Below are 22,753 nucleotides of genomic sequence, written 5' to 3' on the forward strand. Positions count from 1 at the left end.
ATGTAAAATAGGTTCATCATTAAATTCAAGAAAATATAAACTAGTATGAACTATTCTGTTCAAACAGAAAAATATTTAATTAATTTTTTTTCTTCCTCTTAGTCAAAGCTGTTTATCGACAAAAAATTTGTTTATCAAAAAATGTAATAATTTTATACCATAATAGAAACGAGCAAAGTTCATTTAAGACAATATATGTGCGTGAGTGTGTGCGTTTGTGTGCACGTGCGTGTGTAAGTAATCAATCGTATAATTAAATGATGCAGGGCTTACAATATTGGTTTTATTTTACTTGTAGCAGCTCATAAACATTAGGTTCTATACCTTTCTAAGCCTGTTATTAGTAAGGCGGCCAGATATACGTATCTGTAGCCTCTTACATGTCCATGGCCGCACCACAGCTTAAAATACATATTTTTACCTCCAAAACACCACTATTGTGGGTGCAAGCCCAAAGAAGTTCTGAGACTTATTATCAACAATTTACATAAATAAATATAAAACAATTTACATTTGTGATTAAAAAAATTTTTATTCGGGTTGTATCTTATTTTTCAACAAAAGTTAATAACAATTGACTCAGGATTTTTGCGGGCTAGCATTCAAAAAATAATGTGCAGGAAGTAAAAATACGTAGAATAAGCTTTGGTGCGGCTGTTGACATATGAGAAGCTACGTATACCTATATACTGGCAGCCCCACAATCTAACGACTATTCGATTTTTAAAAATTAGTTTTTTTTCTAATGTGTAAGAATTTAAAAAATTCTAACTCTATTCGTTACGTAATACATATACTAATCAGATAAAACATCAAGAGAGCTTCATTTTTAAATCGTTCCAATACCTTATTTCGTTTCTTGATTGATAAGCAAAATATTTGGGTTTTATTAAAAAATGAGACCTAGATCTGATTGACAGATTGTATTAGTGCAGGGAGCACAAGTTTGCTTCTTTATCAGTGTAGTGGTTTAAAAAAAAAAGTTTTATACAGGCTACAATAAAATTTCATGGTCAAAAAGCCTTTTTTTTTTTTTTTTTTTTTTTTTCTATTTTTGGTATCTAAAATTCTAATTTTTTACAATGGTCGTTCATTGTACTCATGGGCTTTGCCATCGCCTTTGCACCCTCGGTAAGATAAACCCAATTCGCGAATGGAGTACAAGCATACAACAACTTTACACTTCGGGTGCTCAAGTTGTACTCTTTGCCATTGATAGGCAACTATTAAGTACTTGTAAATTTGGATAAATACATTTTAGTAAACGGCTTAAGGATGGTCGGGAGAATTATTTCTGAGTAGTCAAGAAAAGGGCGCCCCCAGCCATTCAACAAACTCGATATTTTGTTCACGTTTTACATTGATTAACTTTAAAATGCACCATTATGTGCCTCGAAATTTTTCTCGCTGATTATAAAACAATAATTTGTTAAAAGATATATATTTCTTAATCTCTGCAGCATTTTTAAACGTTTTGTCTACATCCAAAAATAAATTGAGATTAACTCCCACAAAAAATTGTATTGAAGAGCTCAACTTTGACTCTAATTTATTTCAAAAAATATGCATACAACATACTGCAAAAATTAATAAGGATCCAAAACTTTTTAAAATATAAATTTTCAACTGTTTTTACTGCTGTATGCGTTTTTATATAACTCCCGACTATCCTTAATAGCCAGAAATATAAGTTTTAATTTTGATCAGGCATAGGTCATTCTAGCGCAATGGATACAGCGGCTGACTTGTATGCAGCAGGTTCCAGATTCGAGACTCCTCATATGCAGATTTTTTCAGAACAATTTTCTGTTTCAGGATTTCCCTCTTAGATTTAAAAGTCAATAAGTAACTTATAAATAATGTACATACACATGCATTAAATATATTCTAATAGTTACTAAGTTTGGTACCATCAATATTATGATTAATGAATGTATAATATTTTATAATGAATAATTACTCATTTCTCAATACTCATTAGTATATCATTCCACTCGAACAAATAATAATAAGGGTAGTTCATACATATATCATAATGTATTTTTAAAAATTTCTGTACTTTTCTTGATTTTTGAAGTTAAATTTTATTAAAAATTAGTAAATATTTTGTATCAAGTGCACCTACTATAAGAAACAGTTGATATGTTTTTGACTTCACTAAATATTTACTTACGTTTGTGACATAGTCTCTTAAAATAAAAAAACGTTAATTTATGTTTAATAATCATTTTTTTGTTACCAGAAAATATCACTTTAAAATTGACGTATATTATGTATATTTGAAAAAATATTTGGTAGATACTACAAAATGTTTCTTAAAAGTGAAACAATAAATTTTTGATTGTTTGAATAACACACTTTTTATTTTATAGTAAATGAATCCTAGGAAAAAAAAATTTTTTGAATTGTGCATATGGTTTCTAGACTTGAAAAAATCTTTACTCAAGACTAAACAATATTTTTTTTGAAGTAAAAATACAAATATTTCTTTAATTCTTACGTTACTAAAAGTAAAAAAATATTCTCTTGTCTTAAGAAAATATAATTTTGTTGAGAAAAAAACTTTTTTAGATTTTAGAAACTATTTATTAATTACTGACAAATATTTTTGTGGAATAAAAAAACAAATTTTCGATTCATTCGTAAATTTAATTAAAAGTAGTAAATAATTTCTTGTTGCAAGATAATACAGTTTTCAATGTAGTACACGTTAGTTAGAATTCAAAAAATATTTACTAGTTGTAGGAATTTTTTTTTGTCATATGAAAACTAAACTTCGAAATAATCAAATGTGTTTTTTAATCTAGTAAACATATTTTTATTTTAAGAAAATGTACATCATCGTTTAAACTATATTTACTTAATACGAGTGGTTGTGTATCTTTGATTCTAGACAATATTTTCTTGGAACTATTCTGGTATGCAATTTTCTTAATCAAGTAATATTACTTGGAACTAGTAATTTTTTTTTTCAGTGTGGGCATCTTAAAGTCTGAAGCCTGTACGCTAAACTTTTGGTGGATGATTCAATTTAAAGTAACGTTAACTAAATACTGCTTTAATTTGTTTTAAACAAGATTATGGGCATCCTATTTATAGTAAAATTATATTACGTAATTGTGATGTATAGCATTGGAAGACATTAGGCCTCAAAACTAAAAAAATTTTCCTTAACGCTTGGTACATAAAAAGAGAGGTTATGCTGACAAAAGGATAGTATGAACGTAAATTGTAAAAAAATTTTATTTGATGCCTAAATAAGTTTTCAACGTTATAATGAATCCGCGTTACATAGTTGGATTTTGAATAGAGTATCAATTTTTTTATTTAAAATAAATTATATCAGTATTCAGTTAATATCAGTTTGAACTGAATCCCCCACCAAAGATTTGGCTGACAGGATTAAGATTTTAAGACACCCATGTACAAGCACCCATAGTCTAAAAGCTGGGGTACAGATGCAGCAAAAAATTAATACCTGTAACCAATCTCATAAAAGTTTAAAAATCTTATGATTCGTGGAAATCCAAATAATTTTGTTGTATAACCTCACTGTGACAAGTTACATTAGTATGTAAAAATTGCCAAATGCACAAAATTTATATCTATCACCACGGAATTGAATGAGTAGAAAATAAAAATATCTTGAGGAAAAATGACATTGGTAAGAAATTTGGGACTCATTTACTACCTGAAAATAGACTTTGAACGAATGGACTCCCTCTCAAAAAATACTTGATATTGAGGCACTGATAAATATTTTTCATTAATCAGTGAAGTAGAAGAAGATCTATTTTTGAAATATAATATTGATTATTCAAAATTTTATTTAATAACTTTGTTTTATTTGAACTATTTATAAATTTTAGGTGTTTAATTATATATTAAAATGATACAGATATTCAAGTTCAATGTTTAAAAAAAAGCTTATTTTAAAGTTTAAGTTATTGAACAGCGTTATATTTTAATACCTACAAAATACATATAAATATTTTAAATGTAAGTGCTACAAATTAGAAATTTACTACATAATACCTTTAAAAATTGTTACAAATTTTCTGCTTTTGTTAAGATTTTTGAAGGCAGAGATTTGATAAAAGAATTATATGTAATTATTGGTTCTAAAAATTACAGATATTTCTTGTTTTAGAAATCACGTAATTAATCAAGTGATTTCTCATGTAAAAATTTAATGTTACTTTTTTATGATTTTAACTCTTTATTTTCCACTTTCAGACTTTTTTCTTTTTTTTTCTTTTAATTTTAAGTTTAAATTGAAAAAAAAAAATAATAATAATAATAATGTAACAGTCACTTGTAATTTTAATATTGCAGTGGTAGTCGATACTACAAGTCAAGATTTAAGATGATCAAAAATGCGCAACATATCAGTAGCTTTAACTTAAGTTCATCATGAATGTTGATGAACACCATCTGCTTTATCTTCCATATATGTAATCAGTAAAATAAGACGCCTATTTATCTAAAATGTTGACTTGTATTATTTACTACCAGTCTAATAAAAACAAGTGAAAAGTTCGACTTCTATGGCAACTTTTATATGAATGGAAATACCATCTATGAAACTATATTTTAAATAACCCACTACAATATATCGAAGGAAATGCAGTTCCCGTTTGAATGAGGATATTTGGTAATAAGGTGTGGTTTCAATGAATATTTTTATATTGAATACATGAATATTTATAAAAAATATACATCGTAGATAAAAAAAGTTTAAATTAAAGTTATAGCACGACGAGCTGCCAATCTAGCAAGCACAAGAGACTGTGCACTTCCATCGTATCTTTCGATAATTTTAAAACAACTTCCTACCACCAAAGCTGATTACATCTCTAGCTTTACGCTTGCATCTATCACATACGCTCATACACTCGTTTTTAGTCGCATTTTAAATACCCACAATGTATGTATATCTAAAAGGGGGAGACACATCCTATAGTATCACTTTATCTTCAATAGAGTATAGTTTTACATGCCAGTTAATGTCACTGAAGGACGTTCATCACACACAGGTTTTTTTGAAAGATATTATTGAAACACAAGCGTGTATTGGCTGTAGCATAAAAAATACCCACGAAAATTGTAGACTGGTTAACTGTACAGTTTTTGATGTGTTTAAACTTAAAAAATCAGAAATTTTGTGCATGATACATAACTATAAGATATGCCTATTGATTGTTCTAATGAGCCAACGAGTTTTTTTTGTAATAAATTAAAGAAGAAGGGGTTGAGTATGCATAAAAGCGTATCTTACTAATATATAAAGCAAAGTCGCTAAAACCGTTGTAATCGCTAACCACGAAAACTACTGAACCGATTTTGCTAAAATTTTTCAACCTGATCCTTGACACTTCCTGGATGGTTTAAGTGTAGTTTTTATCTTAAAAAATTTAATAACAATAGCAATAAATAAGCTTAAAGTTTTACAAAAATACGCCAGCTTTTCACTTTAGTTCAGTACGATCCGCTAGGTAGCGTCGACATCAAATCGAGGCTACCTGTAAACGAATTAACTAAGTGTGGTTATGATACGCTGGAGCGTCCCAAAAGTTACTGCAGTCATGTACCGGTAGTTCAGTGAGCTGCATCGAGAATGTAGAAGATAGTCGTGCAGCTGGGTATCCTGGTTACCGACGACACTCTTCTCTAATGGGCAAGGCACCTATGTCTACATCCACCCTGAATCCCCAGGATTGACGAGAGCCACTAATAAAAAATTATTGTAACCGATGACGTCTCCGGCAGAATACTAGAAGACGTATCGAGCCAGAGCACAACTTGCTCCAACACTTCAGAGTTGTGAAGCTGGTCCACCATCCCACCTGGTGCCGTCAGAGAATTTTTGGGTACCAATTTAGGTCAGGGAGGGCAGCCATGAAGTATGCGGGCAGCCATAACGATACCCTTCTCAGTGGTCGTGTCCCCAACGACATTACCACATTATTCTGACTAACAATGAGTGGTTGGTTATCCAGGGAACGACCCGAAGATGAGATATTCTTTGGTCAGCAGCGTACCTTCCTCACAGTCTCCGTACATAGAGTCGTCAAGGGTAAGAGTCAAGCTACCCGCAGCCAGCTCGTCATCAGGAATAATAATAAGGAATAGCTGGAAATTTCACCACTGGCACTTTTTAGGGCCATTGTGAGTATTTACGTTCCTTACTTAACCATTAATCTCATGGATTTTTTAAGGGCCACTTAAGTTTAAACTACCTTGCCAACAAATACATTTTTATCACCATTTCCGGAAACGATTCGTCGACTAAAAGACTATGTTAACTAAAGACGGCCACTATTAAACCAAGGCAGTCATTCACTGGGAGTCATCACGAGCGGAGTTGTTCTTCGCATGGCGGGGTACCCCAATGACCAACGACCCTACATTACCCTCTCGACTCTAAGCATTCAACCAGAAATCACCGATCCTCTCCAAGGTCTGCGCTGGACGAACCTAACAGCTATGAAGGGAAAAAAACTTGAGCTGACGGGACAGTCTCTAACGGGCAAGCATCACGAACCGATCTCTTCATCTTCGATTATCAATATAACTGAGTCCGCAAAAAAAGTGCTTTTGACACCAATGTCTTCGACGTTACACTAGGAGACGTTGGGAAAGATCTCTGTCACTAGCTCCAAGGCTTCGAACTTGGCAATTTTTTTCCCGATCAGTCTGGGAGTTCAACAGCAGGCCAGATAATATTACCCTGAGGTATCCAGGCAGTCACAATTGCTGTTAACTGAAGTCAAGAAAGAGTTTACTTAAGAAGCTCACCAGTCTTTTTTAGGGCCATCGGACGTCGAACTACCTTGCCAAAAAATATATTAGAACTTAACAAAGTTGACAGAAAACAGCCATTAGGGGTCACAAAAGTCTTAAGCATGCTAAAAGTCACAAAAGCGTGAATTGGAAGAAAAACTTGAAATGTATCTAATAAATACAATTTTAGGCGTCAAGAAAGTGACGCAGAAAATTTATCGAGATTGTAACAGCAGTGTCAAAATCCACAAATAAATAATCCATTACGTGAGAGATCAGCTTTTCATTGTACCCTCACAGTAATCCCTGAAATCTTTGAAGATCTAAATTCAGATTTTTAAATAAGTAGAAAATTTATTTGTGTTTTTGTGACAACAAAAAATGTAGAGTTTAAGCTCCAGGACTTTGTTGCTCTGGTAATAAAGTTGTGAGATAAGAGAAAAAAATTTTTTTTAATACATATTTTTTGGAAGTTTTAAATCTTAACAGCTTCAAAAGATAGTCCTTTTCATAGATTATACAGAAAAAACTGCAAATCAACGGCCCTTCAGGGCCAACGATTATTTTTTGTCATAAGGAATTCACAGTACTTTTCAGCATAATGGTATTTTTTTTATTTTTTACAGCTTATTATTTGAACAAATAAACTGTATGGATTCCGAACTAATATGTTTTTAATAGGAAGATTTTTGTTCTGAGAAGTGTCAGGAATAGAAGTAAAATGACTAACTGAAAACGTTTTACATTACATGTTAACACCCGACGGTGTTCCATTTAGTAAGTCTCGGGCGAAGCCGAGACGGGTTGCCGCTAGTTTATAAATATGTTTATTTAAGCAAAGTAATTGCAACGTTGCTGCATATTTGCACTCCTCTCATCTCTCTGAATCTTTACCCAGCTAACTGTGATAAACGTCCTTAAGTCAAAAAATGACCTTTATCACGAATGAAAAAATTGTTATAGAATGAAACTAAATAAAAATCAATTAATGTGTTAATAGAATCTCGTATGAAAAAAATCAGAATTAATAAAAAAAAGATTTAAAAATGTAAAACAGCTCAAAAAATCTTGAAAATTTTGAAAAAAAAGAAATGAAAAAATTGTAAAGATAATTGCTTATTCTTTTATGTTAGAACTAAGCAATTGATAAGAACTAAATAAATATTAATTGATGTGTAGAAAAGCAGCTGCTAAAACATACTTTTTAATATGCTTTGGAAAAAACTATTTAATTTTAAAAGAAACTATATTTTTAAATGAATAATGTATCGAATAAAAGTATGTATAATTAAACTAAATGAATTAATAAGCAGCAAATGAATATTTAAATTACAAAAAAGTTACGAATTACACTATAACAATGAAAAAAAAACTTCTATTTATTGGAGTGGTTAGTAGTAGAGTGGATAAGATACTCTGCTAGCGTGCAGAAGATCGGTGGTTTGTTTCTTGAAAAAAGTGTCTATTTTCTTTTTATATCTGTATAATTAGTTGTAGCATAAAAGATTAAAATTCAATGAAAATAACAGTTGACTTTCTTGGCATATGCGCTTGGACAGTATAGTGTGGTATGGTATGTGCAGGGTGGCAGGGTCAGTGGGATAAGGCAAAAGGAGCAGAAAAAGGCCGGGTGAGGCCAGGAAAAAGGGGGAGATTAAATGCAAAATTCATTTCCGTTACACGTTTTCTCAAAGTCACCGATCAGAAATCGTTAGTTTACTCTGTAGTGTAGAACTCACCTACGGAAGTACTTAAAGTTAAGAAATTAAATAACTATAAGAAGTAAGAAACGTATTAGGAATTACAAATCTTAACAGAGGAAATTTTGGCATGAGAAACCACTTGATTTTTTAAAAGAAGGTATGTCATAGGTAAGGAATTCCATACCATCAAATCATTATAATATAGAGCGTTTCACACCATCTGTTACGGAATCGCCAACCGTAGAATTCGTAGGTTATGTTGTACTAATAAAGATAAAATTTCAGCTTTCCAACTAATTATTTCATTATTTTCGTACCCTTAATTTACAGTGGAACCCTACATACAGCGTTTACCAACATTATAAAGTGCTTTCTCTCGTACCAATCAATTTTCAACTGCCACTTTATGCTACTCGATTCTCAACTGCTTTTCTCTGCTACTGTATTCTCATACCTCTATGTTACTTCGAGGCAAAGTATAGGTGCAGCTAAATTGAATCAAAGTAACCACTCAGCTTAAGAAGTACAAGGGGCACCTAAATTTTTTAAATGTTGGAATCTTCTAAAAGTGATACAATCATTACTTTTGTATGGTACATGAATTAGCTATACTAGATTGATTTTTTAATTTTTTTTTTTTTTTTTTATATATTGAATTTTGACTCTTAATATATTTTTTAATTAAAAAAAAAAAAAATGGATTTGTTTACATTAAAGTAAAAGTATCTGTCATTTCACGAAATTTTTGTTTGCTTTGAAAATAATGTGAAAGAAAATTTGAAACAAAACAATATTATTAATCAAAAAAACATTAAGTAATCAGAAAAGATGAACATTTGTTTTTACTTTATTGTATATAAAGAAAAGTTATCATACCTAGCACGAATAAAATCTCGCGAAGGAATGTTGCAACTAAAAAATTTTATGTTTTAGATACTTGACGGTTTTATATGATTGTTAATAGAAGGCCAAGAAAGAAGTGTTTCTATTTCTGTCTGTTAAAACACCAGCTTTGAATATGAATAAGCTCTGAATGAATACTTTTGGCATATAGTCTCTAATTTAAAAGTTTTTTAACATGTTTTTCTTTCGCTGTGTGAAGGCCATTAAGCACTAAATGTGAATGGAGCACATAGATTGAGAATAAAAAGGGTGCCTAACATAAGTGTTGTATAGCAATGCTGAACAGTTTTTTTGTAAAGACTTTTCTTTTGTAATTTCCTCAAAAAGTGTATTTCTTATTTTTTAGACAGAAAATAAAGAAAAAATTTTGTGTAAATGACAGACACACTACTAGAGGTATATTGAAGGTTCCTATAATAAATAGCTGTACAAATAAGCTCCTTGTATGATAAACTACTTAAACAATCAGATGCTTGAAATTATTCCGAAGCCAATAGTATCTGAAACAGAAAAAAATTGTATGAAAGATATTAGAAGTTTCACAAAAGTTTCAAAATTTATTTTTTACAAACATACGAATGTGCATCTATACATTAGATACTAAAATAAGTTTCCATTGTTTTATATTTTTTTATTTTAGGGGGGGTAAAATTCAATAATTTGCTAAAATAAAAAAACTAAATACGTTTTTTTCAATGTATTTTCCATCGTTATCCCTATAATAACCTTTTGCCAGTTTTCAGGTAATAAGCTAATGCTATTATAAAAAGAATTATTTATTCTTCATAAAAATTCGTTCATCAATGTAGTTTTCTGTAGTATGGTATTTATATTCCACGTATATTCAGTTATGGAGTTTTTACGTACATGTTTTATCTCTAACCTCTACCATTGTTGTTCCTTTTTCTCGTGTGAAGGCTTATTTAAAAGTTCTTCTCAAACGACTCGATCATCTATTAAACTGGATACTATTTACAAAGTGCAGTAATGGTCTCAAGCATACTCTAACCATTGTAAAGGTTAAAATAATGATTTTTTCTGATGAACTATCTACCTTCTGTACTAACCTTTTTTTTCTGATTAACTGTCTACCTTCTGTACTGAACTTTTTAAAAACCAATATTGACTGTACCTATGAGCTGACCAGGGATTAACTTCCATTTAAAAAGGAAGCCCTAGAGGTCCAGACATCATCAGACAAATGTCCTATTTGATTTTTAGAAAGTGGGTAAGTGGGGTTTCAGAATCTTGGATACTTATTCCATTCAAAAAGCCCGAAAAAATATCTTCATATTTTTCGACGGGATTGCAATCCATACACATCCATGTAAACACTAAAGTAGTCCTGGTGACAATGGCACTTGTATGACAAAAAATACAATTGTTATGCGTTTTGACATATTCTGGACTTTTTTTCTTGAGTACTTTAATTAGATACGCTATTTTTTCTGATATTGATTAGCAATGATAGTTGCATTTGGTTTCAGTGACTCGCACCATATTACAATTTTTTGATCCCACTAAATACTCTTTAACAGAACCTTACTTCTGTATAACTCGCTGTTTACTATCAGTGTCATACTGTTTTGTAAGAACAAAACTTGACATTTATAATATAGTAAGGCAGATTGTTAATAATACTGCAATATAACAAAATATGTTAAATCTGAAAGCTTGTTTACAGTTATTTTATGTAAATGATAAGCCCTCTTTAACTTTACGCTTAAGTAATGTTAATGACAATGTGAGTAAAGAGTGGAAACACATTTAAGCATCCAATATACACACGCAAACAAAAATAAGTAAAAACGAGAATAGTATGAAAATTCAGGTAAGATAAACAGAACTAACCTCACCCAATGAAACCCGCAGCCAGAGATATGATGAGGGCGCAGACACCAGTCACAAGTTGACCAGATGTCGAGACCATCGCCACCAGGCCAGCTTGATTGCGCGTCATTGTTGTATTGGAAGCTAGAAAACTATCTTCAATAGTAAGCCGGTCACCGTACTTATCTAGCAAGTCAATGATAAGACCATTAGACCATCCAAACCCCAACTGTACCTCATACTCGCCACCACTTCCATAACCACCTAGCACCGTCGCATCGTACTATAAAACAAAAGAGAAATATGATTACTAACTTTGTAATATTAATAAATGTTTGTTCCATTTAAAAAAAAAGAACTGATAATAGGAGCAATGAAAAAACCTTCATTTACATAAAATACCACAAGTGATATATTATTATGCTCACCTTTTCATACATGCTGTTTGTTTTGTTGAAAGCTTTGTAGTTACTACGCACCCAGATCTTGCTAAGGTCATATGCTAGCTGCTTGGCCCAGGAGTCATTGGTGTTATCAAGTGACATAATTATAAAGTCCTGAAGAGGGGGCCATGCATTAGGATAATCCCACTGCTCACCAGAGTGTTCAAGGGTGGCGGGAATACCACCATGATTCTCCATGATATTGTTTTTATCGAGGTATTTAAGGGCTTTGGAAATGTGTTCTTCACGCCGTTGAGAATTGTAGCAGCCCGTCCATAAAGGCAGAACGTTTGTGGGATAAAAGTAATCACGTTTTATGTTGTTCAACATGTCATAATCAAGCCAGGCACCAACTTCGTCATGCCAAAGAATAGCGGTAACTGCTTGCTCCCATTCAGTCGCACGACGGTTGTAGTTATCCATATTGGTCTTGTTACCAAAGTGCAAGTTGTACTGTGCCAGCAACACCGCATTCTTGTAAATGAGTGCATTTAGATCCACAGGAATGATAAAGCGAGTCTTAAGGTTCGTCAGATTGCCTAAAATAGTCATTCAAAAATATAGTCAATGTGGTTGATATTAAACTTATTTTCTTATTATGTATACATGCAATATGTTTTGATGGTGGAATAAAGTGGCAAGTGTCTGGATGCTTAAAAATAAAAGTCATTTGTCTACATTCACGTTTGATATACATGTTCATCAATTCTCAGCTTAATGATTTTTTTTGTAAAAAAAGTAAAAATCTATTAGATTATGGGAAAACTATTCCAGTCCAAATGAAAATCCAAATAAATGATAAATCACTTAGCTCATGAACTGCTATTTGGCAATGTAGAAAACAATTAAGCCTTTTTTTAAATATGCGATTCAAGCAATGAAAAAATTGTTCATTAAAATTATTTTCAAGTACAAAATTTAGATGAATTTAAAAAATTTTTTTCATGATCAGTTTCTATTAGTATTACTTACAATTTAATAGGAATTTCTTAACTTTTTAACAGTATACATTAGTTGATAACATACTTTGGACCAAAGTAATTGTTTATGAATTGGAAGTTCTACTCGTTGAGGTAAACAATTAAAATTTCTATTCTATCGTTCCTTGCATAGACAGTATCTTTTGAGAATAAGGTAAAAATAGAACAGCAAGTAACACAATAAGTTTTATGAGTGAGATCTAACGATTTGTACACTTATTGTTTACGTCACTTTAACAACATTATTTTAAATTATCTTTTTTTGTACTCTTATGCACTGAATGATTCTAGATATTTCTGATTTTTTCGTTGAAGTACTTTAATTATGTTCTTACAGTTAGCTCTTGGAATATCAGTTGTCTCACGTTATTGGGTAATGTTGAGGCCACTAATTCTAAATTTTAAGGGTACAATACCTAACTCTGGTTTTGATTTAAGGTAGAACCCAATTTTAGCCTACATTTGCTGTTTTTTGCCTGTTTACGAAAATAGTACCTTTCTTTGGCACACAAATTTTTTAGTAATTAACAATGATGATGTATTCCCGTTAATATCATGATCTTATGATTGAGTTAATTTACTCATTGGAAATTAGAAGTTGACGAGAAAGTAACAATTCGTTCAGAGTAAAGATACTTTACTTATTTTGTAACAGGTGTATAACACGTGCTCTTTTTTGATTCGTTTATAGAAACACTATGAGAAGGATTATTCTTAATTTAAACGATAAAATAAATTTAGTACCATGGGGTATTTAAATAAACATAAAAGTTTATTAGTTCAGACTCCAGTCCATTTATTGCGAAACTCGTTATGCTTGATTTCTTACTGTCTTCATCATTGTATCATTTTCCCGACATCCCCCTCTTTAACCCATTTCTAGTCTTACTGCAGCTTAAACAAAAAAAATCTTTTCTTCATCAATAAAGGATTAATGAAAAATCAATTATGATTTTATTCATTACGTTAAGACTTCATCAGGAATACATGTTATAAAAATGAACGTAATATTATGACTAGTAGAATCAGTGCATAAGTAGACAGTCATTAAAGAGCTAATCAAAGAACAAAAATGAAGATTCCATAATATTTGATGTTATCTTAAAGGCATGCATATGCTCTACTGTACCGGCTTACCTCGATTGCATATTTTCATTTTCATCTCTGGAAACCGATCCGAGTTGATTTTCCATTTGGGTATGGCTTAATTGATTGAAAAAAAAGGGCGCTCTGGTCCCTTTGTCGCGAAATTCAATAATTAGCAAGTGCACTTTTGTGGGTAAGAAAGTCGGAAGAAGCACCTATATATAGATGCTTTGTTGTTATCTGCTGTTCACTGTCTATATATATTCCCGCGTCCAGCTGTCCCCCGTTCCGTTCGTTCCTCGATTCCGCATCGTGCATTAGGGCTATTGTGTCGGCGCTGAATTTGAATATTTTGCTGGATAGTTTCAAGGCGTAATAAAAAAGACTAACGTGTTGTATAACGGATAGCATAAAAAAGTGACAGACATCGATAAACCATCGGTTGTAGGTAATCAGTAGTAATATGCTATAAAAGCTATGCATTGTTTTGTAATGCAGATTTAGAAAAAGTGATGTAAAATAAGCTTTTATAACATATTACTACTGATTACCTACAACCGATGGTTTATCGATGTCTGTCACTTTTTTATGCTATCCGTTATACAACACGTTAGTTTTTTTTATTACGCCTTGAAACTATCCAGCAAAATATTCAAATTCAGCGCCGACACAATAGCCCTAATGCACGATGCGGAATCGAGGAACGAACGGAACGGGGGACAGCTGGACGCGGGAATACATGTAGACAGTGAACAGCAGATAACAACAAAGCATCTATATATAGGAGAGCGCGCGGTGGCTCGGTCGGCTAGGTCGTGGATTGGCACGCGGGAGACCGTGGTTCAATTCCCGGCCAGTGCGACTTTTACGGGCAAAGTACCTCTGTGTCTTTCACATGTGCTTTTTCACCACGCAATGCTCCTCGAGGAGGGTTTAGGCGACCTTCTCGCAGCAAATTTGCCTAATTCCCCCTACCCCCCTCCCAGTGATGGGAGGCCTCCCATCCCTTTCCTTGTCCCTTTCCCAAGTGCTAAGTGCCCATAGTAGTGCCCTTATTAAAAAGGAGCCGGACGTAGAGCACTATAATATAAAAAAAAAAAAAAAAAAAAAATCTATATATAGGTGCTTCTTCCGACTTTCTTACCCTCAAAAGTGCACTTGCTAGTTATTGAATTTCGCGACAAAGGGACCAGAGCGCCCTTCATTTTCAATCAATTAAGCCATACCCAAATGGAAAATCAACTCGGATCGGTTTCCAGAGACTAAAATGAAAATATGCAATCGAGCATAAGCCGGTACAGTAGAGCATATGCATGCCCTTAAGCAACGTTTCGTTGGTCTTAAGCTAACCTCATTAGGCTAAGCCGGAATAGTTCCAGCAATCGTTGCAGACTACTACATGTCTACGACAAAAAACTGAGAGCAGAATGACATGTTCAACAACTAAGTTCACGAACAAATCAGAAGTAATATACGAGTGAGGTTTTGCTAGTTTTTCCATACCAGGCGCCTCCTCAGGTGGTGGATGGAAAAAGGTCTGAAAGCTACTCTTAAACACCGGAAATCAGCAGCAATCATATGAGAACATATTCTAATTAAAGAAGAACACTAGAAGAGATGATTCCACTCGCCATGCTCAGAAAAAATCCCTAGACTGTGCCCTCAAGGGAACAGAACGAGTAAAAAGAAGCAGGTAGGTGAAGGTAGGTGAAAAATTGTAGGAGTACTTATTTAAGTCCATCGAGGCAAACTTTAACTCTGACGAGACAGGAGCTGTTATGGAAGTTGTTGTCGTCACTAAAAATAGAGATCTGATCTTAAAAGCTATAGGAGTCAAGAATGCTGCAGAATTTTTCAAAAAGTCGGTAGCTGGTCAAGGAAAGATGATTACTACCAAGGAAAACGATGTTCAAGATCTAGAATCCAGAAAGTATCGTTGAAGAAGGAGAAATCAAAAAATCCTTTGAGAAGGTCATCGGAAACTTTAATAATATGTGGTGGAACAAGTGGGAGACCTTGTGGATAATTGCAAAAAGTTGCATATATTACAATAACATGGTGTTGAAGATGCTGAGTTTATAATTACTTTACATGCATGTCAATCATATAGAGATAAAAATAGCAAAATATGATTTTTTACTAGTAGGTAGAAATGTTGCTTTATTGTCAAATTATTAGATAAATTAAAAAAAAAAGGTTCACAGGTAAATGTTTTTTTTAATTTATATTTTTTACTTGAATATTTTATTCATCGGGATGTTTATTATTTCCCGATTCTTATTTTTCAATCATATACTCGTTTAAATAACTTTGTTCTGTTCTAAAAGTTTTTAAAGTGAGCATATGCCACTAGACAGAGAATGATTTCCTATTTAAGGATCATGGGACTAGAACTTTGGAATTGAAATTTTTTGAAGACTATAATTTTTTTAAGTTTAAAAAACGAATAAGAAAAAAATATGTACGAAGTTCCGGCAGTTCGATTTTTACATAAGCAAAATCAGTCAAAGGCTTACGCTAAAACATGTTATACATATATGTTATAAACATAACTAAATATAACTCTAAAAGAAAGTTACTCTTAATTTTGGCGAGCTTTATCTTCGTCGATTAGCATACATTTTATTAGTAGTACCATCATTTTACGTAGAAAAAAAAATATCTGTTTCATATTTTTTTCCGTATTTCGTCTGATTAATTGAAGGAAAATTATTAAAAATTTTTAAAATTATTTTTTTGTCTATTGTAGAAAAAGACAACTCATCATATTTTGTCAGCTACCATATCAAATATGAATTAGTTTAATGATACATACGTTTTTTTACTTGTCCTAGAATTTGCAGGAAAAAATTAAGTTCAACATTTTATGTTTTTTTTTTGCTGTACTAGATTTTTATGAAGGTCACACAACGTGCAGTAAAATGTAAAAATGTTGCAAAAAAAGTACTCTACTATTTAACAGTGATGACTGTAGCTAAATACGACATACCATAATGCTATACTTGCTTTATTTTATGATTTATTTAACTTAAAAGGACGTTGGCCGTAGCGATTATAATTGATTTTATTTACCCAGATAATTTAAAAAAAAAATGAAGCACTTTTTGATGGCTTATACTAATTCAGTTTTAAAAATTTTATTAAGATCTGGTGAGTAAAATAAGAGAAAAATCGTAAGTAATTAGGCACCCATCGATGGACACAACCTTTACATGGTGACTAGTACATGACACAACATAACATAAATAAGATCTTTTTAATTGTTTCATCAATTAAAAATGTTACCAAACAACCGTTAGAGTGACTACTTAATTAATAATTATCATACACTAAATAATGATGAGAGAACAAAGAAAAATTCTAATTTTATGGAAGTCCACCACCTCAAGGAGTGTTTTCATTTTTTAAATAAACTTCCTACAGTATGTTTAAAATAACTTCAAATTTGTTTCAAATAACTTCAAATATATTTCAAATAACTTTAAATGATACGTTGTAGCATGAAATCCTCAAATATCTTTGTAAAAAAATATAAAGAAAAAAAAAAAAAAAAAAAAAAAAAAGAAAAGAAAAGACTATTGCTGGCGATTTTTACTCATAATACGTACTTAGCTTACTAAGAATAAAGTTTTTTTTTTAAATTTTAAATGACAGTATTTCGTAAAATATTTTTAAGAATCAGTATGTACCGGAAACACTTATTCTGTACATCATGCTAAGATAATCCACCAAGTATTGGCAAAAAATATCAACTATGCCCGTAGTTATGCGTATTTGAAAAAATGGACCTTTTTATCATACTTCTAACATTTTCAATTTGTTTCGAAAAAAAAGGAGATATTTTTATGTAGGATTTGACGCAATTTTTTATGTTTATATTTAATTGAATCTTATTTTAATGCTGCTATAAAAAAAAATCGATTAAAAAACGAAATGCATTTTTCAGTGCGTTCCCCAAACTTTTTCAAGTTCTGATTTTATCTTCAGAAATAGCGTCAAATTTTACTTTGTCTTATAAAATTAGGATAAGATTTAGGACTGATGTTTCAAAAAAATCTTTAAAAAATGAATACATGTCGATATTCTGATAAATGCTATCGAAAGATGTTTACTTAATAACACACCATTAATGAGTATAAAAATGAGATACCTACGAGACGTCACTCTCGTTGTTTCGATAAGAACATACAGTTTGACTCTTGAGACATCCATTTTTTGGCCCTGGAAAAAGTTACCACAAGAAAATCGAGTATAAGCAAAAACGAAAAAAGTGGCTTTTTTCGATGAATTTCGTGGCGTGCTGTTTTGGCTATATCTCAGCTCATAAGCAAGTTAGAGAACTCACCAAAGAATCAATCGAAAGCTCAAGCTTGTTTCTAGCTTTAGTTTGACCACTGATAAATTCAAAAATAGTGATTTGACATAAATTTATTAGTAATTTAAAGTCAAGGTCGAAAATAAGTAAGAATTTTTTCTGTTTAAAAATATGTTGTTTAATTTAAATAAATAATATTGGTTTGATTTGATTTCGTAATAGTTTTTACAGTAAGATTTTTGTTATTTATATCTGGTACGATTGCATGACAACTTAAGGTACTTTTAATAGTCTTTTAAATTTAAATATCTTGTTTCATGAAAATTAGAATACTTCAAGTATTTATCTTGAAGCACAAAAAGCATTGCAACATTATTCATCGCATCTTTAGCCTAGTTACGTAGAGCTGAAACATTGAAAATTGTTTGGTTTTTTTAACAAGCGATCGATGCATTACCTTTGATTGTTGCCCCTTATTCGCCCCAGAGTCCTTTCCTGTGGGCAATAGCAAAATATAGTGCTACTCTGCAAGAATTCCGTAATCTTTATGATGCAATGATAAATTTTTAAAGGCTTTTTTATTCTTACATTGTTGGTGAGCACCATCAGAAAAATAAACAATTTTATCAATTCGTGAAAATTCGTTTTTTAAATAATCGATTACTTTTGTCTGAATCATACCCACACATACGGTATCATGAGTTGGGTAATCTAAGAGAAAAACCATACTCAAATTTTCAAGTTCATCATTTTGTTTATAATAAATGATTACTGGAAATACTGGACATTGTTTATTATTTTGATGAAAGGCCTGAGCTGTGTTTTAACGAATGAAAGCGTATTTTTAAGAAATCTAGCACACTTAGAAAATCATTTTCCTTTTAATTCGTTTTGAGATTAATGTAAAACTTGCTCTGAGATTTGGCTATAAAATTATGTGGCAAGAATTTTTAAAGATAATAAATCAAACATGTTACAAACTCTTCAATATTAAATGTTACTTTGAATAAATAACAGCATTTTTCAGCACTCTAAAATTTATATTAAATTTCAGTGACCTAAAAATAATCGTATAAAATAACTACAGGAATTCAAAGCAAAGCAAAGAAAGCAAAGCATAAAAAAAAAATTTTTCAAGACTTGACAAAATTTCAAATAGGACAAAAAATGTCGTACCTTCTAACATTAATTTTACATTTTGATAATATGTGCAAACACATACTGTATTTGTGCCACTGCTGCCAGCCAATACGAAATGCTATGGTGCTAAAAGAGTGAATGTTGTTAAACCAATTTTGTAGTCAGGACACTCTGATTTGAATTTTTCATAAGGTTCTTTCAAATTAAACAATATCGACTTTTTACGTACTAGAGTTCTTTTGTTATTTTATCTTTGATTTATTTGACACTTTTTTTTTTAGGTAACTATCACGAGTTGTCTTTTTGTCCAATAAAATTAATAATATCTTTTTTTATTACGCCAGGTATTGCTAAATTATGAACGTTTCTATGAGAAGCATCAAAATTTATATTAATGAAGAATGAAAAAACTTTGTTGGCTGAGCAGGACTATTTATTGTTACAAAAACTATGTCTGTCCAATATTTCGGCAATGTAGTATTGCCATCATCAGGGACTTTACACTATATAAATATAATTGAATAGAAAACGTTAAAGAATAGATAAGATATTAAGAAATTTTTTTGTTCTTAGTAGCTTAATTAAAAAAAGTAATGTAAATGGTCAAGCCCTAGCATTGCACATAAATCCTCTGTAGCCTAACTATATATTCATAATTTTAATGATATAATAATAAGAATCTTTTTGACATACATAATAAAATTTTTTTTGTTTCATAAAAAGTAAATTAAAGTCAGTCAAAATTATAAAAAGTGTAAAAGTCAAATCGCAATCACAAGAATAAAGTGTAAGTCGTATTGAGCATAAAGGCTGATACACGAAAAATTATAGCTGTAAGTATTGTATAAAGTGAACAGTACAAGACGTACGTATATTTCATAATTTATGTCATTTATGTCATCAACATGTAAAAGAAAATAAATAAACGTTAAAAATAATTTAGCAAAGTTGATTCTTTACTATACTTATAAAAATTTTACATTTAGAGGGTAATTTACTAACATCACATTTTCTATTAACATTATCATTATAAATTGAAATAAAAGGCATTTCAGCAAACTCCCTTTCAAATCTATTATGTTTAATATCTAAAATCATGAAACTGTCAAATAAAAATTGGTGGTTCTTGGAAAGACAATGCACGGCAATCACAGATCTTCCATCTCCATTGTGAACACACCTACTGTGTTCACGTAAGCGATCAGAGAGTCAATGCTTACTTTAACCAACATAGCAAGTACTACAATCCTTGCAATTAATCTTGTAAACAATATGGGATTTATCTTCCTTTTTTATAATGTCTTTTCCCAGTCTGATAAAATCAGTGAGCTAGTAAGGGGATGAGAAAACAACATTAAGCTTGAATCTAAAATATATTTGCCTAAACTATGCTTCCCATTTCGAAACATAAGAGAGTATAATTCTTGGTGAAAAAAAGGAATCCAAAGGAATTCTACCCTGATTTCCCTTTTGTAAACTATTTTAATAACTTATTCTAGATTTGAAATATTTAATAACAAAAAATACATTCATATGAAGCTTGACCCTCCGGGAGTTGACTGTCAGATTTTTGCTACGATTGACTATCTAAAAAAAAATTCTCAGAAGACGCCTCAGACTAATGGTATTTTAAATTCTCTATTTTTTTTAAATGCCGAAAAAATAAAACTGGGGTCCAGAGGTTTGGATTTATATTTTGATATCTTCAGTAACCATACTCAAATCAGATTCGGTCGGATTATCTAATTTTACAACAAGTTTTGTTTACAAGTTAACTTTAATTAATTTAAAAAATTAATATACGTTAAGTATACTTACGAGATGGTTTACCGACTGCACTGAAACATTTTTTCTTATGGGAACATATAATGTACTGTTTACAGGTCTAAGTAACGTGTGTCATGATATTATCGATGTCATGTGACATACATAATACATGATTAAAGGTGGGTTAACATGGAGTCTGACAGTCTGCAGACAAAGCCTTGCCGGGTGTATCAATTCAGACTACCAGAGTTTGATGTCAATGTTATTTTATTTTATAAAACGAAATATACATTTCATTTGTAGTTAAAATAGATAGAGTAATCGTATTTTCTCATAAACCCCGTTTTTTTGAGGAAAATGAAATAAAATTTTGAATTAATGATGAGTCGGTAAAAAGGGAGGTTACATGAAAAAAAAACTAGTCGCTTTAAAAATTTTAAAAATATTTTCTTCTGGAGTCTGAATAAGCTTTTAGTATAACAATTCACTTACGCAATATTATTGTGTAATAAATGAAGTATGCGTCTAATTGTATACGGTACGATAACATCAAAAACAATCTCTGGCAGTTAGAATTAGGGAGTATTAGACAATTAATCACAAGAGGCTAGCATGGCGCTCGGCTTACCTACCACCGCTATTCACTCCCTCACTAACCTACTTACAGTGTGTGCTTGTTCAGTGTTGAGTATTGTGTCTATTTAAACATTGTATTTAAATAACACTATATTTAAATTATGAATCTGATTTAAAATTAAACTCAATTTAAATGATAAGCAATACACTATATTATAAATTTTTTTTTCAACTATACAAAATTAAGTATGAGGAGTAACATTATTTAAAAGTTAGAGAACGCACAACAATCTAACTTCCAAAGCTATTAAAAAAATGCAATCACGGTGATTTCTTGATTTGATAATATTTTTAGAGAGAATAGTCACAATGCTTCTTTTTTAAATAAAACAATTTTTGCTTCCTTTTTATTTAGAAAAACTATAAAAACTGTTTTTAAGAGAATTTTTCTAGAAATAACAAAAATTGTAACCTTTTGTGTTCAAATAACATTCTTAAGCCATCAGATAAATATCGTCAATTATTTAATGTGTCAATGCCATAAATGGATGCTTCATAGCAACATAAAAATATTAAAGAAATGGCGTTCCATAAATAAATTTTATATCCGAGTATATTGTTTATATAATTATTATTTAATGAAACAGTAAACAAAAAAATATCATTGAAATTATGTTCAATAAGAATGAAACTTTAAGCATGTATGGTCTTGGATGACCAGGCAAAAATATTTTAATATGAAGCTCTGAAATTATAATTTTATTATTTAAGGAAAAAAATTTACCCATGGCTTGAACTGGCATTGCATCCTTTAAGCTTCAGAAATGGGTGACCGCAAATAGAACTTTTTATTTTGCTTTAGATGTGATAAATAGTAAAATCGTTTGATAAGGATGAGAATGAACAAAAAATAATTTAAAAAAGTGAATTTAATTATATGGAATAAATCTTATTATTCCACGAAAAAGCTTTGAAAATATAAGATAAATTTTGACGTAATCGAGTTCATCTGAAAATTTTCTTCAAAAAAAAACTGATAGTTTAAGAAAGAGATTTTTGTTTAATACTTCCTGTTTTCAGAAGAAGTGATTGGATCATAACCATCGAAGAAGCTATTAAATAATCATTTCAATAATTTAAGTTTTGTATTTTGGAATTAAACGTTGATATATGCTTCAAAAATGAGCTAATTTAAAAAAATTGTTCTTCCAAATTAAAAACAGGACA

The 22,753-nt window shown here is 30.9% G+C and overlaps 1 protein-coding gene across 1 annotated transcript in view; it reads right to left on the reverse strand.

Moving 5' to 3' along the window:
• Positions 1 to 22,753, reverse strand: part of LOC106641725 (trehalase) — a 346,458-nt gene that overhangs the window by 116,325 nt on the left and 207,380 nt on the right. The window contains exons 6-7 of the mRNA XM_014356239.3: positions 11,648 to 12,201; positions 11,246 to 11,502 (exon numbers count right to left, since the gene is read on the reverse strand). Coding sequence (XP_014211725.2) covers positions 11,246 to 11,502; positions 11,648 to 12,201 — 811 coding nt within the window. The remainder of the gene's footprint in view (positions 1 to 11,245; positions 11,503 to 11,647; positions 12,202 to 22,753) is intronic.

The sequence above is a fragment of the Copidosoma floridanum genome, unplaced genomic scaffold, assembly GCF_036245765.1.
Source record: "Copidosoma floridanum isolate Cflo_tuat_1 unplaced genomic scaffold, Cflo_Japanese_pri ptg000004l, whole genome shotgun sequence".
Lineage (NCBI taxonomy): Eukaryota > Metazoa > Arthropoda > Insecta > Hymenoptera > Encyrtidae > Copidosoma > Copidosoma floridanum.